Consider the following 26,648-nt stretch of genomic DNA (forward strand, 5'->3'; position numbering starts at 1 on the left):
TTATAAGAACTTCTGCATCGCTTGAGTGGTGAAAAGTTCCAAGGACAATGCTCTCAAGGTTAGATTACTTGGATGAGAAAGTATTGGAAGCTTGCACAGCGCAACCCTATGCATGTTTTCTCAGAAGTAAGATTGCCTCCAGACTGTCAGTATTTTGCAGGAGGGATTCAAGAGCACAGCAGAAATATAGGTTTGCACAATTCAAGGGAGAGCTCTGTTGCCTTGGCGTAACAAATCCACTTAAAAATAAGTTAGTTGCAGTTAGAAAGATGATAGGAAAATGCACCTCAGAATGTGGAGTGAACGGATTATTTACAGGAAGATGTGTAAATACCCTGCAATCATTTCAGGATGAATATTCTTTCCCTTATAACCTCCCCACACAAACAAATCACAATGAAAGCTCAGTAAAGACCAGGCTTCATCTAGTATCAACTGACTACCACCCTTTCCTATAATTAACTGACCACTGGAGTGGTCTAACAAAGGAATGGTTTTTCAGCACTGCTATCCTAATGGCACATATCAGAGAATCAAAGAATTGTAGAGTCGGAAGGGACAACAAGGGTCATCCAGTTCAATGCAGGAATCTTTTGCACAAGATGGGGATCGAACCCACAACCTTAAGATTAAGAGTCTGATGCTCTACCAACTGAGCTATAGTCATACTTATTGCTGGAGTAAGAAGTGTGGGGAAGTTGATGGCAGCAGCAATAGACCAGTAAAATACAGTGGTACCTCGGGTTACAAACACCTCGGGTTACAAACACTTCAGGTTACAGACTCCACTAACCTGGAAGTAGTACCTCGAGTTAAGAACTTTACCTCAGGATGAGAATGGAAATCGCACGGCGGCAGCGGGAGGCCCCATTAGCTAAAGTGGTACCTCAGGTTAAGAACAGTTTCAGGATAAGAACGGACCTCCAGAACAAATTAAGTTCGTATACCAGAGGTACCACTGTATAAGAGAAACACAGCGGTGCAGGTCTTATAGGGTTCCTTTTATGATGGTCGTCTCTATTGCTTTAAAATGTGATAAGTCATGCCTGATGCATTGGGGGCTCCTCCTGCTCATTCTGGTGAGCAGGACATTGGACCTCTGCCCCAAAGTACAATATTGTTCTGATGGCATCACAACAGAAACCCCATAGAGGCAGCAAGAGGCAGAATGGGCACTGGGCTACAATCGAGACCAGAGAGAGGGACAGCAGCTGGTCAACAGGCAACTATTCCTATTCTCTGACGACAGACCCCCCCCCAGGTCCTGAATCTGAATTATCCTCATTTCATGCCACAGGTTGTTCATTTAATACCATGGTGGCTACGTAAGACCAAGGCTGATAAAGTGCATTATTTTACACTCCTTCTAACATCACTTCATGTTGCCATCTAGCAAGTCAGATGTTGCATTTCGAAAGCAATAGAAAGTCCTGGGAGCTCCAGCAGGGATTAAAATAAGTTTAAATAAGGAGAAAGCAAGATCTGTTAAATTTAAGAGTGAGCTGAAAGCATCCAAGCGCTGTTCTGATGACATATAAATTTATCTTTCAAAACGACTCTCGGCACGATTTTCAGAACTGGTGTTACAGAAGATATTGAAGCTTTAAAAAAATTACTTCATGTGTAAGCCATCCTCATCTTTCCTTCATGAAAGACTTATATGTACTCTAATCAGGAACCTCCTCCCCTCTTAAAGGCACATATCCCTTTTAAAGTGATTTATGGGTTTCCTATTTGGGCTTTTCTTCTAGTGGTGAAATGTGCACTTGAGGTATAATTACCAACTTTTTATCAACAAGGAGACAATTGAAACCTTATATGGTAGAGATGCATGTGTACATTGACCACAAAGTTTGGTTCAGACTCTAATTTGGTGCTACTTAAAAACAACCTAACCCAGCAATTTAGAGGCTCCCCAATTTACCTCAGGGGTCCAGGCTTTTTAAAAAAATTGAACAGAAATATGTGTAATTTTGAAGCATGGTAGCCCCTAGACTGCAAGATTGCAGACAAGTTGGTCCATGGGGTTTTATGTTGGAAGGTGAGATTCCCTCCACCCCACCCCTGGACTTAACTTTAGCTACGGCTATTTTTAGTATGGCCAAACTGGGTGGAATTTGCAGGCATGGTTGTCCCTTCTGAGAGAATGAATCCTGCCAAATTTCAGAAGGATAACTGCAGTGATTTCTCTACAAGGACAGCTATTACAGTTTTGAGGTGGGTGATAAACAAACCGCTTAATCTCCCTGTGTGTTTTATGGACCATTGTTCTGAAAAGAGCAGATGTGAAGGATGTGCCCCTGGATAAGAAGACTGCTGGGTTTCAGGCAAATAGGTCTGAGGACTTTTAAAGCTGATTTTTTGGGGTAAGAAGACCAGATGCCCATGGGACGCTCAAAAGCAGGACCTGGATGAAACAGCACTAATCCCACTTGCCGTTCCTAGCAAGTGGTATTCAGAGGCATAATGTCTCCCACAGTGAAAACAGAACATAGTCATCATGACTAGTAGCCATTGATTGCCTTTATTCTCTTTCAAAGCCATCCAAATCGACGACAATCACAGCCTCTTGTGGGAGCAAACTCCACTGTTTGCGCACTGAGTGAACTTTGTTTTTTTCTGTCATGAATCTTCTAAAGTTCAGCTTAATTGGATGGCCCCAAGTTTTTGTATTATAATTGAGGGAGGAAAACATTTTTCTATCCATTTTCTCCACATCAGGAATATTTTTGACAACCCCGATCACGTTCCCCACCCACTTATTGACTTTTCCCCCCCTAAACCAAAAAGCATCAAAGGTTTTACTCCAACCCTTTGAGCATTATTGTTGCCCTTTTCCAGCTCTACAATATCCTTCTTGAGGTGAGACGACCCAAAAGATACACAGTGTTCCAAGTACCGTCTCACCATAGATTTGTATAATGGCATTCTAATATTGGCAGTTTTATTTTCAATCTCTTTGCTAATTATCCCTAACAAGAATTCTGCCCTTTTCATAGCTACCACATACTTGGCCAACACATTCATCAAGCTATCTACTGACCTGGGGCATTCGGTTTTCCATTTTTCTCTGCTAGGTGACAATGTTTTATTTATTTCTGGAATCCTTATAATAAAGCTATGTCTGAGCTGCTAAAAGAAATATTTAGGCTTTGTGAAGAATGATGGGATAGAGGGAGATAGTCTGGCTACAGATCAGGAAACTGGGAAATGAAATATACGGATTATTCATCATGTCTGGATGACTTACCTTTACACCTGGGATGCCCCAGTATAGGATGATTGTTGGGATGTGAATAAATGTTGGGAGAGGATATATTTATTAGATATTCTTCTTCTTTCCTCACATTTGAGTGTTCAACAGAGTGCATCCAAAAGGAAGCTTAGTTTTAGCCTTTTGGTTTAAGTAAGCCAGGATGCTCCAAGGCATTACAGTCTTGTAAAAGGTAAAGATAACATTTACTCATCCAGTATAATTGTTGAAGAGACACACATACAGCAGCTTTGTTCAGGCAGGCTTAAAATGGTAATTCAGTTACTTAAGTCCATCTTAAGATTGAATCTGAGCATTGGACCTTAGACTTAGCCTCTGAAAAAGAGGCTGTGCCCAGGCACCCTCCCCCTATCAGGGCACAGTGAGAGTGTCTCTCGCAGTGTTCTCTCTAGGAAACTTACAGGAAAACTCCATGAGCTTCAGCTCCTATCATGTGCCTATCTAGCAAGACATGAATTGTTGGTTTGAGTGCATTTTAAATATCCCACAATGATAAACAGGGTGAATTCACACAATCTATTTACTGGGCCTCTGTAAATCGACAGGATAGGCATTCACTCCACTGTGCAGAGGATAGCCTAGGCATTCGATGAAAATGGTTGTTTGTGTGAAAGACCTATTCGTGTGAAAGAGTGGTATGAGAAATGTCCATCGTTGAGTATCTGAATGATCAGGTATCAGTCAACATGGAACACCCATCTCATATGTTTACACTGAAGTGTAGGTGGGTTCCCACAGGGTAAGACGCAGCGATAACAGCCAGGCCCTTAATTGAACTACATAACTGGGAGACAGGGGCAAAGCAACTGCTTATATACATTCCTGAAAGCCTGGGCCACTCCCACTCCCAACGTGATTGGCTGTCTAAACTCCCAAGCTGTGAATCACGACTCAGAGTTCAAGGGCCAATGGCAGAGGCCCAAATCCTGAAATGTTCTGTGATTGGACATCATGTATCGAATCAGAAAACAGGAGTTCAGAACCCCTAGTCCAGACTCAACCTTAGGCAAACACAGACCACTGAATACATAACATACACCATCTACATGGTAGAGGAGGTGGAATGGATTAGTCATCTGACATGTGCAGACCCACTAAGGTGTGGAAACAGGGACACATACTTTTGATGTAGCCTACCATGCCTGACCACCTTCATGGATCACTGCCTTACTTTCTTAGGCTCCATGATCACTGCAGATGGTGACAGCAGTCACTAAATTAAAATATGCCTGCTTCTTGGGAGAAAAGCAATGACAAACCTAGACAGCATCTTAAAAGGCAGAGACATCACCTTGCCGACAAAGGTCCCTATAGTTAAAGCTATGGTTTCCCCAGTAGTGATGTATGGAAGTGAGAGCTGGACCATAAAGAAGGCTGGTCGCCAAAGAATTGATGCTTTTGAATTATGGTGCTGGAGGAGACTCTTGAGAGTCCCATGGACTGCAAGAAGATCAAAACCTATCCATTCTGAAGGAAATCAGCCCTGAGTGCTCACTGGAAGGACAGATCGTGAAGCTGAGGCTCCAATACTTTGACCACCTCATGAGAAGAGAAGACTCCCTGGAAAAGACCCTGATGTTGGGAAAGATGGTTGACACAAGGAGAAGGGGACGACAGGATGAGATGATTGGACAGTGTTCTCAAAGCTATGAACATGAGTTTGACCAAACTGCGGGAGGCAATGCAAGACAGGAGTGCCTGGCGTGCTCTGGTCCATGGGGTCATGAAGAGTCGGACACGACTAAACGACTAAACAACAACAACCATGCCTGACATTGGCAGCTGGCATGCCTGTGTACCCAAACAGAGACACCCAATCCGACCGATAAAGCAAAAGATGGTTGTCGCTGTTCCTCCTCACTGAGAGAGCGAATGAGAGAGAAGAGGACAGAGGTGGAGGATAATTGCTGAAAAGAAGAAACGGGTACCACGGCCAAGATCTCTTTCATGCCCCTCTTTATATCTCGGAGAGCGGCATTTTACAAAAACACAGCAGTGTGAAGCCAATCAGGCATTAAGCCTGCTCCATCACTAGATCGTGTGATTGCATGTACTGCACAGATGTTCCGGAGACCTTCCTTTTGTGTCTGTGATTGATAGCAAGGCATTTGGATGAATTTAGAGGAAAGAGGGTTTATTTCATAATGTATTTTCTAAAGGGGGAAAAAATGAACCACAATAGTAGGCAATCATCTGCTTGAATGGGTGGATTTACATCTTCAGTGAAAGGGCTAACAGAAATGCCGCAAAGATGCCCATCTGTCTTTAAGTTGTTGTTTTTTTCAATTATTTGCCATAGATGTCAAAGGATTCCCCCCCCCAGTAAACTAAGCTATGGCAAATGTGTTCCTTGCACACTGGGGTTGATTTGTAGATTTCATTTTGCCCAGGCTGCATTTGAGATACAAACAATTAAATCCAGTTATTACATTTTCTTAGACCTTGCATTTGAAAGCAGCCTTCAGTTATCAGACCTTTTAGCTTCATAGGAGGCAACATTTGTTTTGTTTTCTTTTGCTTCTGCACAAGATACAGAAAGCAAAATGTCATGTTGCATGCCAACAGACAGGAAGTAGGGCTTATACCTCCCCACTGTGCAAATCACTCACAGTGAGAAACCTCAGAGAACTTTGGTGATATCTACATTTTCTACTGGATGAACATACTCTTGCAGAACACTTGGGATTTGAAAAGGCCCAAAGTGAGAAGTGGAGCAACATGTTGTTGTTGGTTTTTATACTTACAAAGCACCTTATTTTTTCTAAGCACTGTGCACGTATTAAAAGATAAGGGCATCCCTGCCCACATGCTCACAATCTAATAAATAAGATGCAAAAGGAATAAGAAGAGAAGAGGAAAACGAGTATTGGAATAATTGCTCCCACACTGATCAGTGGATGGAGCCAGACTGGCTTTGCCACTATGTTCTTTCTGGAAGGCAAGGGAATGCTTTCTCTGAGTGTGGATCTTTTTGTAGCTGAAACAACACCATTCAGGCACAAGAAAGAGCTATCACCAGATGGGCAGCAGGTAGGGAAGAACTTCAAGGTTTGAAGGACAAAATAATTCAGGAGGAACCTCTGCAAAAACATTGTGTGTCAATAGTTGGCTTCCATATTGTATCAAAATTAGTCAAAGTGGTTCGCTACAAGTAGTATATAATATTTTTAAAAATAACCTATTTGTCTCTGTGCATACACCAATGATTATTTATTATTCCATTTATTATTATTGCATTTACATCCCATTTCCCCTCTCCGGTTGCTTACGAATACAAAACGCAACGTAAAAACAAAAGCGATTTTACTGTTACCATGCAACTTAGCAAACTAAAAACAACAGCAAAAGTCAAAAAGAGCAGATAGCTAGCCAGATCATTCTGATTGCAAACATTGGACGGCTACACTGGCTGGGTCTGATGAAAGTTGCGGTCTAAAACAGGAGGTGGCGGGAAAAGGGAGCCCCAGGTTTGGGAAGGCTGGTGGGAACACTCACCATCATTTCCTTGCAGGTTGAGAAGTTGCCTGATCTCATCACGTGCTTTTCCCTTGGCTCCTAAATGGATTGTCCCGAGGGCCAACAAAACTCCAAGTGGAGAACAGAGAATGTTCTCATTTTCCTGGGAGACAGATAGAACCCGGGTCAAATCCCCTGCCAAGCGTGCAGTGCTTTCACCCACAGGTTGGGAGGTATGGCTTCTGGTGAGGTGGATTCCGGTGACAGTAAGGAGAAGGCTTGGAAGTAGAGCTCTCCTCATTGTACTGCAGAATGCTTGGTAGGTCCTTGAGCTGTTGAATTGTTGGACAGGAAGTTTAATAATGCAGTCAAATTGCTTCCATTCCCTTTTAGGAATTATCCTTCCCCCCCCCCCCCGAACACAATGTGCACTGGATTCTTCACTTAGATTTTGTTTCCAGAATAACCTCATACAAGAGACTTTCGGAGTTAAAGGGGGATGTGCCTTCCCAGCATTGCACATTCTTATCCAACTAACCATTCTGCTGTCTTCAGGGGCTTGGAGGAGGAAGGAAGGAATATGTATTTGCAAACGCAAGACATATTACGATTGATGTAAGCAAGTGTAAAGGGATGTGCAATGAGAAGGGGACTAAAACACCCTGTCATAGCTGCCGTTTGTCCACAGACAGCTTTCCGAGTCATGTGGCCAGCATGACTAAACTGCTACTGCCGCAAGGGAACACCGTGACAGAAGCCAGAGTGCATGGAAACGTCATTTACCTTCCCGCCACAGTGGTACCTATTCATCTACTTGTACCAGTATGCTTTTGAACTGCTCGGTTGGCAGGAACTGGGACGGAGCAACGGGAGCTCACCCCATCACGGGGAATCGAACTGCTGACCTTCTGATATACACTAGTGGGGTTAGGGTCATATACACAGGTCTTGGGGTTGTGGTGGATAGGGTCCTGAGAAGAGCCCTGTTGTATCCAGCCAAAAGTCCATCTACTACAGTACCCTACTATCACAGTAGCCAGCCAGATGCCTATGAAAAGCCTGCAAGCAACAAACCTCTTTCCACTTGTAAATGTGACCTTTGTACAGTAGGCTGCTTTCAAAACCCGCCCACTCACCCACTCTATCCAAACAAGCAAGAGGCATTGGCAAAGTTCAAGGACACATTCCAGCCAGGCAAAAATGCTTGGGGTCCAAAGTGAGGGCTGTGGCTTGCAGAGAGTTCCAGGTAAGAGAGGCCTGGAGGGGAGCTGACAGGTTCTCAACCCCTGTTCTAAGCTACGCAGGACTTCCTTATAAGTAACTGGACTTTTAAGATTTTGCTCAGTGGGCAATATTCAATTCCAAAGGAACAGCCACCTTCCTTCCACATATGCAGTTTCTCTGACAAAGTAAAGCTTTCTTTCCCTTATGCTCTATCGCCAGCGCCTTTATCGCACCCATAAATCAAAGATCCATTTGAAGGGCAGAGCGAACACAGACTCCTACGCCGTGTTAAAAAGGTGATGGAGACATTTTCATATCCTCATGCAGGGACGATGTCTGCAGTCGCAAGCCGCCAGCAATATTTATTCTGAATGGCCATTTAAGACACTCCCAACATAACTTAATTTTCTTTTCCACTGATGGAAATTACCATGCTGGAGTTCCTGGCATCAATGATCAGCAGTGCTGTTTTGCCGCTGGTAATTAATGGTTTCGTGGTAAATAATGGATGCAGCTGCAGAGCCATTTGGCGCATCCGTAATGTGAGGTCTGCTTCCCGGCGCTAATGAAACCGACATCCCAGCATAACCTGTGTTTAGGGTCGGTCAAGCTGTTTGGGGAGAAGGCGAGTGGGCAGAAAGAAGAAGAAGAAGAAGAAGAAGAAGAAGAAGAAGAAGAAGAAGAAGAAGAAGAAGAAGAAGAAGTAGTTTGCAGATGACACCAAATTGGTAGGGGTGGCTAACACCCCAGAGGACAGGATCACACTTCAGAATGACCTTAACAGATTAGACAACTGGGCCAAAGCAAACAAGATGAATTTTAACAAGGAGAAATGTAAAGTACTACACTTGGGCAAAAAAAATGAAAGGCACAAATACAGGATGGGAGACACCTGGCTTGAGAGCAGTACATGTGAAAAGGATCTAGGAGTCTTGGTAGACCACAAACTTGACATGGGTCAGCAATGTGATGCAGCAGCTAAAAAAGCCAATGCAATTCTGGGCTGCATCAATAGGAGTATAGCATCTAGATCAAGGGAAGTAATAGTACCACTGTATTCTGCTCTGGTCAGACCTCACCTGGAGTACTGTGTCCAGTTCTGGGCACCACAGTTCAAGAAGGATACTGATAAGCTGGAACGTGTCCAGAAGAGGGCAACCAAAATGGTCAAAGGCCTGGAAACGATGCCTTATGAGGAACGGCTTAGGGAGCTGGGTATGTTTAGCCTGGAGAAGAGAAGGTTAAGGGGTGATATGATAACCATGTTCAAATATATAAAAGGATGTCATATAGAGGAGGGAGAAAGGTTGTTTTCTGCTGCTCCAGAGAAGCGGACACGGAGCAACGGATTCAAACTACAAGAAAGAAAATTCCACCTAAACATTAGGAAGAACTTCCTGACAGTAAGAGCTGTTCGGCAGTGGAATTTGCTGCCAAGGAGTGTGGTGGAGTCTCCTTCTTTGGAGGTCTTTAAGCAGAGGCTTGACAGCCATCTGTCAGGAATGCTTTGATGGTGTTTCCTGCTTGGCAGGGGGTTGGACTGGATGGCCCTTGTGGTCTCTTCCAACTCTATGATTCTATGATTCGAAGAAGAAGAAGAAGAAGAAGAAGAAGAAGAAGAAGAAGAAGAAGAAGAAGAAGAAGAAGAAGAAGACAGCCCTCCAGTAGCATTGCTCAGTTGTATAATGAAAGTGTGTGTTATGCAGGGTGGAGAAAAGCTATACTAGGACTGAAATACGTACATTTGCACTTGAAAATTCTCCTCTGAACATTGGCAGAGGGTGAGGGAGAAGTGGAGAAGCAGCTTTTGGTACAGTTTGGAGTAAAGTGGCCAGAGAGGAGAGGGTGAAGCACATAACGTAGTGTCACATTTTTTCCTTTAAGGCTGTCTCCCAAATATTTTCTTTAAGCCATGCCATTGGGCAGGGTATTAATATCTATTTATTGCATTTATATCCCACCTTTCCTCCAAGGAGCTCAAGATGGCATGCATGGTTCCACCCTCTCTTCATTTAATCCCCATGAGAACCCTGCGAGGTAGGTTAGGCCAAGAGGCAGTGACTGACCCAAGGATACCAGATGAGCTTCATGGCTGAGAGGGGATTTGAACCCTGGTCTTCCAGGTCCAAGCCCAATGCTTTAACCACTAAACCACACTAGCTCTTGTTACAGGTTTATTTATCAATACCAAAATTTAATATCCTGTCCATCGTTCAATTTGGGGGTAGCTAACAACAAGAATTTTATGGGACGCAGGTGGCATTGTGTGTTAAACCACAGAGCCTAAGGCTTGCCGATCGATGGTTCGGCAGTTCGAATTCTCGCCGCGACGGGATGAGCTCCGGTTGCTCGGTCCCAGCTCCTGCCATCCTAGCAGTTCAAAAGCATGTCAAGTGCAAGTAGATAAATAGGTAATGCTACAGCGGGAAGGTAAACGGCGTTTCCGTGTGCTGCTCTGGTTCGCCAGAAGCAGCTTTGTCGTGCTGGCCACATGACCTAGAAGCTCGGCCAATAATGCGAGATGAGCGTCGCAACCCCAGAGTCGGCCACGACTGGACCTAATGGTCAGGGGTCCCTTTACCTAACAACAAGAATTATTTTTTAAAAAATCAGCTAGCCAAAATTAAAACAAAGTTTGCAATGTTTGGCTTGGCCCCGAGAGTTCTCCCGTATCTTTAAGTATGGCAAACAAGGAGAAAATAATAACCAGCTGTGGTTTTTCCCATCTGACATATCGAATCAATTCTCGAACCTATTTTTCTTCTTCTCTGCACAATTAAAGTTGCAAAGTCCTGCAATCCATAAGGCATTTGTGGGGAACTTTCAGCCCTCCAGATGTTGCTGAACTACAACTTACATCATCCATGGCAACATCTGGAGGGCCGCAGGATAATCAAACACACCACAAAGCGGAAACAACTGAGGATCCATTAAGTGCAGGAAACTGGTTTATTGATCCAAAATCATAACACATTTTGCGCAATGCTACCTGCCCCAGCAAGTGTAAGTAGCTCATTTTGGAGCTAGTCTTACAGTTCAAAACATATTGGGGGGGGGGGGAATGCTTTATACCGGTTGGGTCAATAAGTCATTTTCCTAAACCCGTGGGAGGTTTTCATTGTTCCCCGTACTCACTTTACAGCAGGGATAGGGAAGCTGAGGCCCACCAGATGTTGGATTCCAACTCCCCATCAGCCCTGACTTCTGACCATGCTGGCTAGGGTTGATGGAGTCCAGGGCCGTCTTAAGCCCACCTAGCACCCTGGCGCTAGGTCCCTCCAGCGCCTCTCCAAGGGCCCGGGAGTGCCAAGCGAACTGCGGCAGCAGCGGAAGGCCACCTCCGAGGACTCTGCGCTGCGCCTCCTTCTCATTTCCCCAGCGCTGGGTTCCGCTCAGTCAAGCTTCGCCACCAGTGCGCGCACCGCGGGACCAGCAAGAGCTGCTTGGGCGCTGTGCGCACGCTGGTGGTGAAGCTCGACTGAGTGGAACCCAGCGCTGGGGAAACAACAAGGAGGCGCAGCGCGGAGTCCTTGGAGAAGGAGCGCAGTCCTGGCCAGATCGCTGGAACCCTGCGCTCACTTGGCGCCCTTCCAGCGCCCTCCAGCGCCTGGCGCCGTGGTTCTTTGCGCCACTAGCCTCTATGGCTAGGACGGGCCTGATGGAGTCTACAATGCTTTGGAGGGCCAGCCCTTCTCCACAAGCCAAAAGAGAAGGCAAAGCCCATTACAGACCAAGTGAAGGGAGGGAGGGACACTGTGTCCATGAATCACTTGTCCTGCCATGGATGAACTAATTCAGTCCCTGCTTTGCTTCTTCATATTTCAGTACTGGGGAAGCCACGTAGATGCCTCCAGCAGAGCTACCAAAGGCAGGATATTTCAGCACGAGCTGGAACAACATCATTACTTATTTAGAAATGGACTTGTGTGAACTCTTCAGGAGCAGGATCACTTTCTGCTGCAAACTTAGTGCAAAGAGCAAAGCAGAAGCCCCACAGAAATACTCCCCATAAGCACAATGAAAGAAAGGAAAATGACATGGCAATGAAAGGCAACTTGAGCTTTGCATTCATAGTGCCACTATTGTGCCATCTTCCCCCTCCACTTTTTAATGACTTTATCAGTGTATATAAAAGGCACGTACCTGGAAAACGGCAGCATAATATTCACCATCCAACGATTTGCAGAAGGTCTGTGCATCCAGCGTAGGCTGTCAAGTAATGCAAAGATCAAGGAGAAGGCCAAGGGCGTTTACATGGCAACATTTATTGGGAAAAGCTGCTTGATTAATGAGCCGGGCATTTAACAGGTGGTTGCCGAGGCTGCTTTTCTTCCCAAAGTGCTGCACTGTTAGATAAACCAAGCGCCTCGGTTTGCAAGAGGCTCGAACATCAGGCCGTTTGTAAGCGTTACAGAAGAATGGGAACGACAACCACAAATCTCACAAGGAGCCCCAGAACCCAGTCCAATTTGTTGCTGCTTTACCTTGGGTGTTATTGGCTGGAAAAGTTATTTATACAAATTGCTCCCCTAGTGAACGCTGGGACATAAATGGTCATATCCACCTGTCTAGTGAGCGCTCGGCTAGCTGAATGGTTTAATTGTGTATATCCTTACAGACACGTGCATAGATACATTTGGAAACGGGCAGAAATGATTCAGGGGCGTTTAAGAATGATTCTACACAGGTGTGTCTTACCCATAGAGGCTAGTGGCGCAGGGCCATCCCAGGGCGCCAAGTTCTGGAGGGCGCCAGGGAAGAGGTGGAGGCTGGACGTGGCGGCTCCCGGCATCAGCTCGCCACTCTCGCCCACCTCCACCATGCTGCTCTGAAGCAGCGCCACACCCGGAGCCTCTGCCTGCCGTGGCCACCATGGCACGAAGCAGCCAGCTGAGCCGGGAGCCACCGCGTCCAGCCTCCGCCTCTTCCCCATTGGAGGAGCTGCCCTCCAGCCACTGCCCACCTCCTCCAGCCCCGCAAAGCTGGGCACGTCGTCGGCAGCGCCGACTTCCCTAAAAAAAAGGTCAGCAACTCTGGGGGGGGGCAGAGGGATCTTTGCACCACAGTGCCTGATATTTTTAAGAAGGCCCTGAGTCTATATGCAGCAATTGGCCAGAGTCCTTGGGGGTTTAAGTTTGAGACAGCGTTCAGCATCGAAATCTATTTTTACTGAAAGCACTCAGTCCTGGTTTGAACAGAGCATAAGCAGAACGGCGAGTGGAGGCCTTAATGAAATGCAGAAGTCTTATTCCAAGTCCAGGCCAGTATCAGGTTTCAGGCGGCCCTGGTCAAAGTGTTCTCAGTGGACTTCCCCAGTGGGCCCTTCTAGAGGATGCAGAGTCCTCCCCGTGGTGGTGTTGGGCTTACCAGATAGCAAATAGAAATATGAAGAATTGAACAATTGGGAAACTGAGGAACTGAAATTGACACATTTGCCCATCCCTAATCAGTGCTGTGCCTACTTAACATTGTTTTGTCCTTCTGCTGCTGCCACCAAAGTTTGTGAAGTCTTAGCAAGCCCCCCACTCCCCCCTAAAAAAGACATAGGGGCTGATCCCCAGGTAGGGGGTTCGCCACTCCTGCCCTATTTGGAAAGTGGATTGGGCAAAACCAAACAATCATGTGAAATCAACCTCACCTAGAGGAGCAATAACTTTGGATTTCTGAACCTTTGTTTTCAGAATGGTTAAATATTCATTACATGAGCAGAGGACTGCATAAATATCTTTAATGAATTGCTATTAAGACAATCTTCTTCAATAAAGGAAATGGCTTCCAGTTCTTGTCTGCTTTTTCTCAAGTACATAAACAAATCACAAGTACATGGCAGGCAGAAGATTCAGACCTGCGGTGCTGACATTTTTTTCATCATTATTATTTTTTTGCTGCATCTCAAAAAGCAGACAAACTTGTAATCCATAATAAATGTAAGAAAAGAAGCAAAACTTATATCCTGACTGTACGACACAAATGCACTTTTTCATTCTGAATTCGGATTTTGAAGCGTCTTGTCATCCTTTGATTTGGTTAACTGTTCCTCAAACCATTTTTCTTCCAGGGTCTAGCAATGCTGTGCAAAACCTTGCTCTGGCAAAGGAAAAGAAATATTGAGAATGAAGGGAAGAAGTTTGTACATCACAAAGACTCCTTGTTTCCACTTAGGGGAAGCACAGTCAAGTTCATTTAGTATATACAACTTCTATCCAGTGTTAGTCATACTCCGAACAGATCCATTGCTTCCATTGGTTCCCACTGATTCTCCGTTCTTCAAAGCCCCAATCAGAAAAAGGTGACCTCACCTTTGGAACATAGGAAGCTGCCTTATACCGCGTCAGACCATCGGTCCATCTAGCTCAGTATTGTCTGCACTGACTGGCAGTGTCTCTTCAGGGTTTCAGGTCAGGAACTCTCCCAGCCCAAACTGAAGATGGCAGGAATTGAACCAGGGACCTGCTCTATCAATGGCTACATCCCTTCAGAGGCCCCATTATCAAGCAAATGTACACCAATAATAAGCATGCAGTGGAGAGAGCAAAGCCACACAAATGATCAAGGATGCATTAAGATATTAAAGGGAGAGGGGAACCAGAAAGGCAGAGGGGAACCAGGAAGGCTTTAAAAAACAAAAAAGCATCAACATCGGAATTAGTTTATAGCTAATTCTTTTGGTTAAATTTAAAGAACCGGGGCAGAGACAAGAAGGAGAAGGTGATCTGGGTCAACTGTTTCCATCCAATTTGCGAGACAGAAGCAAGGCTTTTGCGAGAAAGCATTATAATATGATATATTATAACCTAACAAAATGTAATATCAATGTGCTGGAGCTGAGATTATGTACAATGTATTATTTATTGGGTGTAACAGGCAAAGTTATTTTTTAAAAAGAGAACAGAACATTCTGTGACTGCACAGGATGCAAGCTGTGAACTCTGAACCAGTGCTATTTTTCTGGAAAAAGTGGTGCTGGAACTCGCCACGAACACCTCCTTTGTTCCCTTGTAATAGCAATGGTGCCCACCTGAGAGGTACTGGTACCGAGTTCTAGCGAGTTATGGCTGAAAATAGCCCTGCTCTTAACAACTGGGGGAAGGCATCTCAGTTAAGCTTAACACCCCAGGCAGTTCCTCTGGCATTTCACAGGGACACACTCCAGGGGGAGGCAGCAATCAAAGTCCAGTGGAATAGCTTGCATGACAAGGTCGACACAATCCAGATGCAAGCAGAAAACCAGGGCTGGTAGATGGCTCCAGGTGACAAAAGCAGGCAAGCAAGCCGTAGAATATAAAGCAAGTCAAATATATTCACACACACACACACACACAGGGAGGGAGTTTATATGGTTAAGGAATTCGACATGAACAGGGGATGTTGGCTCCTTTTGACAGACGAGGAAGACCAAGGTCCAGCAAGAAGTCGAGCATTCTAACCATTACACAACACTGTGTCTCAGTTTTCATTTTTAAGTTCCATGGAAAAGCAATTGCATAGCAAACAGTGGGGGCTTCCTTGGTAGACAAATCCATGATTTCGAAGGGAATTTTGTTGTTCCCTATCCTTTATCTAGGGAAGCTCTCTCACACGCAGGGTCTGTAGACTTTCTTTTACCTACCCAACCCCTTTATCATCTCAGAAGCTATCTTTAGGCTCTTTCCCCTGCCTCCTTCTCAACGGGCCAACGCCTGCCTCATGTCATCACCAGGTGGCATCCTTCATACCTACCTCCCTTTTTTAAAGCAAAGCTTGATTCATTTTCCTTTCAACTTCCCTTGCTTCCTCTCGTTTGTTATCCTGCCTCTGTTGCACATTTCCTCATGCAGCTGCCTTGATTTTTTTTCACGGTCCAGAATTTCTTTGGGGAATAAGTTCTTTTCATCAAATGCAGCTTTCAGGGCTACAGGACGAAAATAAAGGAAATTAATAAATAACCCCATTAAGACTGGACCGCTTCATCTTTATTTTAAGAGAGAGAGAGAAAGGAAGAGAGAAGACTTGTGGTGAATATGAAAATGAATGAGAGGAAGAAAGCAATACAAAACACAGCCTATTTATTAGTAAGTCGTCATCCTATAGCAATTAAGAAACAAAAACCCCTTTTGGTTTAACATGTTATGTTAAGGGCTTTCTGGGTTCACATAAGCTCCAAAATACTGGGGAATGACAGCTGTTAAGTTGCACATACCCAGCTGGCAAATAATACCACTCACATGAAATTCAATACATGTAGAATTAAAGGTAAAAAAGAGGGGAAAGGACCCCTGGATGGTTATGTCCAATCAAAGGCAACTAGGGGGTTGTGGTGCTCATCTCGCTTCAGGCCGAGGGAGTCAGCATTTGTCCACAGACAGCTTTCTGGGTCATGTGGCCAGCAGGACTAAACCGCTTCTGGCGCACGGAGGACTGACAAGTGCCAGAGCGCACGGAAATGCTGTTTACCTTCCCACAGTAGTGGTACCTACTTATGTACTTGCCCTGATGTGCCTTCAAACTGCTAGGTTGGCAGAAGCTGGGACCGAGCAACGGGAGCTCACCCCACTGCACGGATTCGAACTGCTGACCTTCTGATCAGCAAGCCCAAGTGGCTCAGTGGTTTCACAGTGCCACCTTCTCCTCTGTAGAATTACTAGGGGCCTTGCCCCAGCTCACTTCACTCATCAACCCTACCAACCCCTTTGCCAACCTCTATTACCTTTTAAGGGACACAGGTGGCACTGTGGGTTAAACCGCAGAGCCTAGGGCTTGCTGATCAGAAGGTCGGCGGTTCAAATCCCCGCGACAGGGTGAGCTCCCATTGCTCGGTCCCAGCTCCTGCCCACCTAGCAGTTCGAAAGCACATCAAAGTGCAAGTAGATAAATAGGTACCGCTCCGGCGGGAAGGTAAACAGTGTTTCCGTGCGCTGCTCTGGTTCGCCAGAAGCGGCTTTGTCATGCTGGCCACATGACCCGGAAGCTGTACACCGGCTCCCTCGGCCAATAATGCGAGATGAGCTCCGCAACCTCAGAGTCGGTCACGACTGGACCAAATGGTCAGGGATCCTTTTACCCTTTACCTTTTTATCCCCTTTTAAAGGCGCGGGGAGGTGCTTTGCAGAGCAGTTTGCTCAACTGCTTTGTGAAGCACCTCTCCCTCCTGGGTTAAACACCTACGACCAGTGCTGCTTCCTTGCTCTCCTGCCTGCTGTTGTCCCACCCACTGGAGGCCACACAAACCGCAGACCTAGATCTCTGTGTATATAAGAAGATGGCTGCAGTTGAACCATAACTTCAGTTACATAGGCTTCCATGTGCCTATTCAAGTGAACAGACAAATTCAGGATTTAGGATTCACCACTGACTCTAAAATTATATTGTCCTGTTGGTGCATGAAAGAGCTTCATCTCAGAGGCTGTATTCTTCCCCACTTGAATATTTCACTCACCCCCATCCATTTTAAGGGTGAGGAGAAGGGCTCAAACTGCATAGCAATATGACTTCCAAAGCAAACATTGAGGTTTACACACTTTTATGACAATGAGAGATTGATCACCCTGGATACCAAAACAAAAACCTTCTGAAGCTTTAATGGTTGCAAATTCCTTACTGAAAGTTAACATGAAAGCTTATTTAGTCTTATTTAGTTTATTTAGTGCCTAAAACAGGAGTTTCAGGAGGATTAATGAGAAAAATTCTGAAGTGCTTCATATAAATTTAATAATAGCGTTTTGTATCCAAAGCTCCTGGGGAACAGGGAAAGATCCAAAATTCTGGCAAGATTAACGACAGCAAAGAAAAATCAGCATTTTGCCAACTGAGATCATGCACCTGGCTAGTCAAAAAAGCTCTTTGGGAATTGATCCAGCCTCCAAAAGGATTATATTTTAATTTTTTTAATTGCTTTTTGGAGCCATGTGGGGGCTGTCATTGTGCTGTGCTGAATCATCAGCATAAACTCCCATTTAATTCTCTTTTCCCCCCTCATGGGGCTTTCCATCTAATTCTCTGTTGCCTCTTCTTATCTAGCTGGAAGATATATATTTTCCTCTATCAAGTCAGGAGTGCTGATGCTGAGATATGAAAATAGCCTTTCTCCTGCACCAGCTCCATTCACTGTTATAGCCTACAAATGATCTGAGGAAGCCTTTGGCGAAGAATCTGCTGTCACAAAGGCAGTCCTTTCTGAGTAGCACTATGCTAAACACTTCTTCTGATGTCCCCACAACAATTCTCCATCAATCAACAAAGGGGTAGGGAGCCTTTTACAGCCCAAGCACCACATTTTTTCTGAGCAACCTTCCAGGGGGCCACTTACCAGTGGTGGGTATGGCTAGAGACAAAGATGAGTAGAGCAATGAATACAAAATTTACCTTTGTACAGTAGGCTAAGGAGCAGATGGGACTTGTCAACCTGGGAAGGAATCCAGGGGAAGGAAAACTCTGATCCTAAACCTCCACTGCCTCGAGGGACATATTCAGGAGAAGAAAGGGCTGAGGAGCAAACCCTGCACAAATCCGGAGTGGAGTCCCTAAGACGGTTGGATAGTGGCTTGTACGCCTCCTTCCAGCAACTCCTGCAGCCAAGCTGGTACCAAATGTATTTCTCAACTTTCCTATGGACCACATCAGCAAGGCCAAGAGGGGAGTCTTATTGTCTGGACGGCTCAGGACATCCAGACACAGTACCCAGGTTTGCACCCCAAGGAGGTCACTTCAGAGCTGCTAACGCAGCAGTTTGACTTCCGCCCCAGAGGCGCACACCATTGTCTCTCAAGATGGACAGATGCCAGCAAGAAAAGTTGGCTAGTTTCTGCACACTCTAATGCACCCATCTTTTTCTTCCATCCAGCAGGAAACATTATCAGAATTCAAGAACAATCATCGAGGGCTGATGGAGCGGCTTAGAAGTGTGTGTGACCTGGCTTGGAGTGCCACCTTCAGCCCTCAGACCCGTTGTTGCCCATCCTTGAGGGTACTTGTGTTGAGAAATCACGCTCAAAAATTATCCAAGTGGGGAGAGAGAAATGAGTGGAAGGGTCTTTTGTCAACAATCAGTTAATTTTTTTTTTTTAAGTGATGTTTGCTGTTAAAGAATTCAGTGTGGGCAGATGTTCGCTTGTTTTTGAGTGAAAAGAAAGGACTCTTCCCTTAGAAATTGGCTAGAAGAAGGGAGGGAGGGGTAAGAAACCAGGAACAGGTGTGATGTTGTCGTTTTGTGGAAGGGAAGACACATGCTCAGAAAGGATCTTGGGCAGCAGGCCTAGGGAAAGCACCACTTCAGCCTGTGCAGATCTGCTGTGGGTCAAGCTGGCCAGTACTGGGCTTAATGGAACCTGGATAAAGCAGTTCATCAAGCCCCTTTGTGTTCATGCAAAAGACCTCCAGTGATCAGCTACCAACAGCAAGAGGCAGCTCCCTCCTGCCGCTCCTACTTGGGGGCTGCCCATGAACACCTGCCTGGAGCACCTGCCTGGAGACTTTTGCTCTGGCCAGCAAAACGGTCCTCATATTGTTGGCTGAGAAAAGCTGCAAAGCAAAGGAGTCTAGCAGTTCCAAAATCCACCTGTGGCTGACTCAAGAAGACTTTAGGCAGGGACTGGACCACAAGCTCAGGCCATCCTGGATAACAATGATGAACACCTCACACAAGATGTTGCATGTACATAAAACATCTCATGGGAGCAAATTCCACCATTTAACCATGCACAGTATATTCATTTGTCTGCCCAATACTATCTGTCATGGTGGCGGTGACGTATCTCCTATCCCAGCAGAGTAACTGAGCATCCACCATATCCTTTGATACTTCAGTGGTCACAGCTTGAGTACAGGCTTGCTCTGCAAGCGCCCTAACCATTTGGCCACGGCAAGTGACATATTTAACATGCCAACCTTGTTTACGGCTTGGATTGCATGCTTCCAGCAACTTCCTGGCTTGTTATATCCTCAAAGGCTTGCCAGTGGCCAAGTGATAAATTCTAGACTTTCCTATTACCGTTACTTTCTTTTAAGAGAGATAAGCTAGTGACCTTTATTTTTGCCTCTTGCTAGCAGGAGCTAGAGTAATGAGGATATAATGAAGGTCTACTTACTTGCCGAAAGGGTAGGCAGCTTTAAATCTTCAGAGTCCTTCTCCGCCAACTTTTCCCCAAAGTATTTGTCAGGGTGCAGAAGAAAGTCGCTCTCATTCATTTCTGTCGTCTCCTCCAGGGCTTCAATATTTAATGACCTAAATACAACTTTTCAAACCAGAGGATTATTCCAAAGGCAGAAAATCATTTCACATATCAGCACAATTGCAGTTGAAGCAAAGCTAATGTTTTGTGCCTAATCATACTATGCCACTTCCACAACTGAGAAATATTCAGCTGGATAAACACAGATACATATGCAGCGAGATTCACTGGCCATTTTTTATTAAGTTCTGCCAAGGAAAACTCTTAATCTTCCGCATTAAGAAAGGGAGGGCCATAACCCTTAATTTTAATTAACAGGCAAGTTTTCCAAGCAAACGTCACAAAATCTGTCATTTACATAAGATAAATGCATTTCTTTTCACTGAGGTTTCCCATCAATGGAAAGTTCTTGACTAGTTCTTGCAATTTATCCCTCGGCTGGGATCCAACAAGCCACGCTGGGGCTTTTCCGCTATTTCCTTCCAGTGACAGACTCCTGCATTGCATCCCCCAAACCAATCCTGCCCCTGCCCCTGCAAAAAGTCAGGGAAGTGAAGGCATGGCATTCTATGAGGTGTGAGCAGAGGTTCACCTCTCAGGTGGGTGCCATTGCAGAGAACGGAGAACGAGGGGGGCATTCATGGTGAGTTCCGCCCCCTCTATTTCTAGAAAAATAGCACTGGGTGTGAGGCGCTACATCAAGGATGGAATATATCAGCAGCCCACGTTGTATGCAGGCCCAGTGTGGGTGGAGTATAGGGTCAGATTTAAGGTACTGGTTTTGACCTTTAAAGCCCTTTACGGCCTAGGACCCTCATACCTACGGGACCGTCTCTCCCGGTATGCCCCGCGGAGGACCTTAAGGTGCATAAATAGTAACATCTTAGAGGTCCTGGGCCCAAAGGAAATCAGATTAGCCTCAACTAGAACCAGGGCCTTCTCAACACTGGCCCCGACCTGGTGGAACGCTCTGTCTCCTGAGACCAGGGCCCTCCGGGACCTGATTTCTTTCCGCAGGGCCTGTAAGACAGAGTTGTTCTGCTTGGCATTTGGCCTGGAGCCATTTTCCCTTTCTTTTTCCCTATTGTATGAGGCTGTATTTTTAATTTCTAGTTTTTAATTTTTAATTTTAATGTATTTAGTCTTGTTGTTGAATTGTATTTTAAATAGTTGTTTTATATTTGGTGTTAGCCACCCTTGGCTGGGGAGGGCGGGGTATAAATAAAAATGTATTATTGTTGTTGTTGAGGTGTTTCAGGCAAGGAATTTCTCCCAGACTGACCTGGAAATGCTGCGGGTTGAACCTGGGACCTTCTGCATGCAAGGCAGATGCTCTTACCACTGAGCTATGGCCCCTCCCTAGGTCTGAATGGATTGCTTGAGACTGCTTTTGAACTTGGGACTGAAGGCTGTCCTGCATGAGGCTGATGGGTGCCCACCCTTGCTTTAAGCCAACAGATTGGCTGCGTCGACGAAGATGCCCAAATGTTGCTGAATTCATCAAATTAATGGCATACCTGTTGGCTTTATCACAGCAGTTCTGTTGAAGAGGGTATGTTTTCTTCTTTTCTGTGTTTTCCCCTCTTTGTATCTTTTACCTAATATTGTGTTGTCCCATATATTCAGCCTGGACAGACGGAAATCAGGAAGCAAAATGAACTGACATTCCACAATTTGTTTTATAGCCTTCTGTGTACAAAGGATCATGACTTCTGAAGATGCATCCACTCTTATTTAATGGTATAATAGAGCACTAGGATTAGAGGCCAAATGGAATGTTTACCCTGAAGTGGAGTTCACCATCCATCCCTCTCAATCGGCTTAACAGGGCTGAACAAATCAGATGAATGAATCAAACAAAGCCACCAAAGAAAATATTTCATAGAGCCAATGCTGAGTGTTGTCGGATTCCTGTAACACCCAAACAGAAGCTCTCAGGATGAGACAGAGGTGAACCTAAAGCTTGAGACCATGCTGTAAGGCTAAATCAAAGAATTGTCAAGAGACGAGGCTTCTTCACCGAAGAGGCTTCAATGTATTTAAATATTTTAAACGAACAAAATAAATCTTTCATTGGTTCGCGGCACCAGTACTATGCACATTTAGCTGCGAGTCAGCACCGATGGAGCTAAATTCCAGATAAAATGTGCACAGGTCTGCAGTCTTAATTATTTAAACAACTAAACCTCGATATCATTTTTGCTAATGTATGCATTTTTACACACAGCTCCTCCTAATACGTGAATTTAATTTGTAGACATTTTTGGGTTGGGTCACAAAAATCAGAGGGTTCGTTTTGAAGAATAGCCTTGCTTCGGTTTGCATATTGTTTTGGTCAGAGCAAATCGGGCAGGGGGTGCATTGAAAACCAAATTCCTTTCCTGTTCCTGCCTTAGGATATGAGACGACATTGAGCAGATCAATCTCCCAAAACCAGCGCACCAGTTGCACACCAGCCATCAGCACCGATCCTGCTGTGCGGATCCTCAACTGCTGCTGTGCTCAGCATCTTTTCCTGCCCAAGCGCATCATGGGCATACGGGTCATAGGAATTATTCCCTGGGGGGCTGTGGCAGTACAGGAAGGTTACATTCTTTCACCCAAGGTTATTAAAATGGTTAATAATACAAAGCCTTCATTATGTTACATCAAGGAAGTTATTTAAAACTGAGGAAGCACTTAGCCAGAGTTTAATTTTACTGTTCTTATGCTCTGGCACAGTATACATTACAAAAGCCCATGAAAGATTTATACATTTTAGAATGTATGAGCTCACTCGGAATCAAAGAGCCTCGCACCTCTAACCTCTCAGCCGTTAGAAGCGCAAAATTAGACTAGTTTGTCATAAAGAGTACTTTTGTATATTGCTGCTATGAAATGAAGAAGCTGTAAACCCTGTTTCTAAAGCAGAACACAGCACGTTGTCATGGAATATCTGCAGTCCTGCCACCTTCCTTACTTGCCCTGCTCCTGTGCTTTTATGCCATGGCTGAAGCTTTTCCTGCAATGTATTGGGCTGCTATGTGTCAGGGGCCAAATGAAATACTTGCCTTGTACAGTATACGCAGGATCAGGAGAGAAAAGGCAAAATAAAAATCATTGGGTGGCCAGAACTAAACGTCAGATGCATCACAATAATTTCCAGTTACAATTTCTTGGAAAATAAGAGAGCCTTGATCCGGGACCCAAAACTTATAAATGAGGAAATTCATTTCTCCACATTTCCACATTAGTTTGTGGTTTTTTAAAAAAAACACATACTCATGAAAATCAGCAGCAATTTAGTTTGAATTTCTTCTAATATACAGGTGAAACTCAGAAAATTAGAATATCGTCGAGAAGTGCATTTATTTCAGTAAAGCAATTTAAAAGGTGAAACCAATATATGAGATAGATGCATGACATGCAAAGCAAGATATGTCAAACCTTTATTTGTTGTTAGGCGGGTCAATTATAAATGGAATGTAATTAATGAAATGTAATAGCGATGTTTATTTTTGTATAACTGTAACTATTTGTTTTATTACTGTGGAATTTTGGAAAGAAAGCATTTGTAAAAATTAAAAGAAAAATAAAAAATAATAAGTTGCATTACAGTACTGAAATAAATGTACTTTTCGACGATATTCTAATTTTCCGAGTTTCACGTGTGCATCTGTTTGCATTGCCTAATATGCACATATCCTAGTATATGCATTTATGTGCACATTACTTGACTAGAAAACTGCATGGCAAAAATCTGAAGGATGGCTGTGTTTGGAGGAGTGCAAATTAGATAAATTAAATACAAACTGTATAGAATTTCTCTCCCATCTCTACTTGGGTGCCACCATGAAGAAGGCCATTTCCCTGGTTGCCATCCTGAGATACCTCTGAAGTCAGATGGGCATCTGCTGAAAAAGGAGCTCTCGGGCCCTGTAGAGTTGGCTCATTTCAGAAAACACCTACTAGGCGTTAATACCCACCTCGAAAGCTTAGAGGAAATGGCTTATCTTCACTTGATGGCCCAAACACTCCCGGACTAAATTCTCCAGCATCATTTTTGTCTCCCTCAAACCTTTCTGACTTGGACCCCAAGGAAAAACTGCTACTGGTGGGGTGGAGATTCTGATCTCCAACAAAAAATCCATTTCCTGGCCAGGCCTATTTAAAATATTATCTCTGAAAGGAAGCTCCTGATAATTATATACTTTGACTCTGTCTTAATAGCCTCCCTTTTTCCAAATGTGTCACTGTAAATCAAGCTTTTAGGGAAATTACTTACACACATGCGAAGTTGTCGTTATCCTCTGTAGCAGGTACAGCTTGTTCCACTGGAATAGGGGGAGGCTCTTCCTCTTCAACCGAGGATACGGTGTTCTTTTTAATATCATTCTCCTCCTCTGCGTCATACTTGTTTTCCTCCTTGGGGAAGGATGGAACATGATTTCCAATCCTCCAATGTCCTTCCTAAGAAGGAACAGAGGGTACATACACGTATCAGAGCTTCGCAAGAGAGGTCCATCTCAGACCCTCCAAGCGTCTGTATTTTCCAGGGACAGTTCTAGATTTACAGAAGCCATCCTGGTTTCTGATTTGATCCCAGAATGTCCCACTTTTCCTTAGAACGTCCCTATTTTCACAGCAGAAATGTTGGAGGGCATGGTAGGACGTCCATATTTTCATCAGAGAACTGGTGGAGGTTGTATGTGTTCCATCTCCTGTTCAGGAGACTAAGGCTGAAGTCCCAACATTTTTGCTAGTTTGGCAGGTGTTAAGTACCATCTGTGGGTCATTTTCATCATATTTACTTTTAATGTGTAACATGCCATAAAATTCATATTTACTTTTCATAAATTCTCCCATAGCTCATAATTAATATTATGACCCACATTCCTGTGTCCACTTAATCATACTTGATTTCACAAATTCCTCTTTTGTTTCCCACTCTAGCAGCAGTTTGTTCATTTTTGATAATACTTTTTTTATCTAATAAATCCACTGTAATTTGGGTTTTTTGTTCTGCAAATCCAATTTTCTAATCTTTCTTAAACAGTTCGTTAATCTGATGTATCTGTAACCAATGCATTAATACATTTTTTAATTCCTCGGGATTGTTCAACCTTGGTTCCTGTCCTGTAAGATCTAGGGTTTCTTTATATGTTAATCATTGTTTATCCATATTTGTTGTTTTCCTTCAGTTGAGGATATCCACATTGGTGTTTTCTTTTGTTATAGATTTTTGTACTTTTCCCATATTCAGTATAATTTTTTCCTGATCGCATGGTTTGTAAAGCTTTTATACATTTTTGCCTTTCCATACCATAGGTAGGCATGGCACCCAAATCGTATATCATACCCTTCCAAATTTAACACTCTGATATTTTCCAATAATATCCAATATTTTGTCCACCATAAACATGATGCCTCAAAGTAGATTTGGAAGTCCAGTAGAGTGAAGCCTCCTCTCTCTTTTCTACCAAACATGACTTTATGTTTTATTCTGGGCTTCCTTCCCTGCCAGATAAACCTTGATATATTTATTATTATTATTATTATTTTGCCACTCTTTGAAGCATACCTCTCTGGAAATTGTTTTGCCTAGAACAAACATTGTCCTGCTGTTGCAGTGCCTGAAGCTTCAAAATATGTCAGACATTAGACTTCCAGAAACCATGGGGTGGTGTTGCTGGTTTTTTGAACAATCCAATAATGAAACCACTTTGAATTGGCTTAATAAATGTGAGGCCCTCATCTCCAAAGACGGGTTGGGCATTAACGTCCTAATAGCTGATGTCTTAAAAGCTGCTACCTCTATAGCTGGCCAATGAGAGTGAATTAAAAAATAAGGTCATAGAGTTTGTATCAGCTGTGTCTCACATTCAGGATTTGCAGTGCTCTCAACATCACCGCTTTATTTAGACAAATTACAACCCATCCAATTATTTCTTTGAGTTATATGTGCTTTGAGGAAAGCTTTTACCTCTCTGCAATTTCAAACATTGCCTTTGGCGCATTTAACGGGGAGATGTGCCAAAGTCCCTGTGAGTTGTTGCTTTCTGTATTTTTGGCAAGGGAGAGAAAACCTGGCACACTATATTGGTCTTTATGTGCCTTCCCCGGGGAAAGATCTCCGCGGGAATCCTTGACAACTTTTTATTCTTAAATGATGGTAATGAGTGCAACGTTGAGAGGAAGCAAATAGTAATGTCAAAAACACAGTGAAAACAGCCACCTTCCTACCTGCCCAAATATTCCAAACGGAACGCCAGAAATATCAGTAAGAACAATGCTGCAGTCTGCAGAAGACGAGAGGATAAAGAGGCAGTTGTTTCGTACGCAGGTCTCCAGGCAAGTGATACAATCATCGTGCATCTGGAAAGATCTGATCAGAGGGGGTGGCTGGTAATTCACATTTTCTCCCAAAATAAGGCAGTAATCCTTGTGGGAGGAAGAAAAGAAGCAAGTGCTAAGGTTATTAGAAAGAAAGGACAAGGCGTGGGAATATCTAGTGCAGAAAGAGAGACAATAGCCTATAGCGGGAATGGGGAACTTTTCCAGGCCAAAAG

The 26,648-nt window shown here is 44.2% G+C and overlaps 2 protein-coding genes across 7 annotated transcripts in view; both read right to left on the reverse strand.

Annotated features, from left to right (window-relative positions):
• SERPINI2 (serpin family I member 2) overlaps positions 1-12,881 on the reverse strand; it is a 45,280-nt gene extending 32,399 nt beyond the window's left edge. The window contains exons 1-3 of one of the 2 annotated variants that reach the window (XM_088669169.1): positions 12,653-12,881; positions 12,098-12,163; positions 6,770-7,062 (exon numbers count right to left, since the gene is read on the reverse strand). In XM_088669169.1, the coding sequence (XP_088525295.1) occupies positions 6,770-7,062; positions 12,098-12,163; positions 12,653-12,828 (535 nt within the window). In that variant the 5' untranslated portion in view covers positions 12,829-12,881. The remainder of the gene's footprint in view (positions 1-6,769; positions 7,063-12,097; positions 12,164-12,652) is intronic. The other variant, XM_088669170.1, reaches the window with a different exon arrangement.
• A 787-nt stretch (positions 12,882-13,668) lies between these two features.
• The window catches only part of WDR49 (WD repeat domain 49), a 101,324-nt gene continuing 88,344 nt past the window's right edge, over positions 13,669-26,648 (reverse strand). For 4 of the 5 annotated variants that reach the window (XM_060274407.2, XM_035132371.3, XM_088669168.1 and 1 more), the window contains 6 exons: positions 26,323-26,520; positions 24,365-24,549; positions 21,618-21,727; positions 20,017-20,163; positions 15,674-15,845; positions 13,669-14,041 (listed from right to left, as the gene is read on the reverse strand). In XM_060274407.2, the coding sequence (XP_060130390.2) occupies positions 15,700-15,845; positions 20,017-20,163; positions 21,618-21,727; positions 24,365-24,549; positions 26,323-26,520 (786 nt within the window). In that variant the 3' untranslated portion in view covers positions 13,669-14,041; positions 15,674-15,699. The remainder of the gene's footprint in view (positions 14,042-15,673; positions 15,846-20,016; positions 20,164-21,617; positions 21,728-24,364; positions 24,550-26,322; positions 26,521-26,648) is intronic. The other variant, XM_060274404.2, reaches the window with a different exon arrangement.

The sequence above is a fragment of the Zootoca vivipara genome, chromosome 5, assembly GCF_965207765.1.
Source record: "Zootoca vivipara chromosome 5, rZooViv2.hap1.1, whole genome shotgun sequence".
NCBI lineage: Eukaryota > Metazoa > Chordata > Lepidosauria > Squamata > Lacertidae > Zootoca > Zootoca vivipara.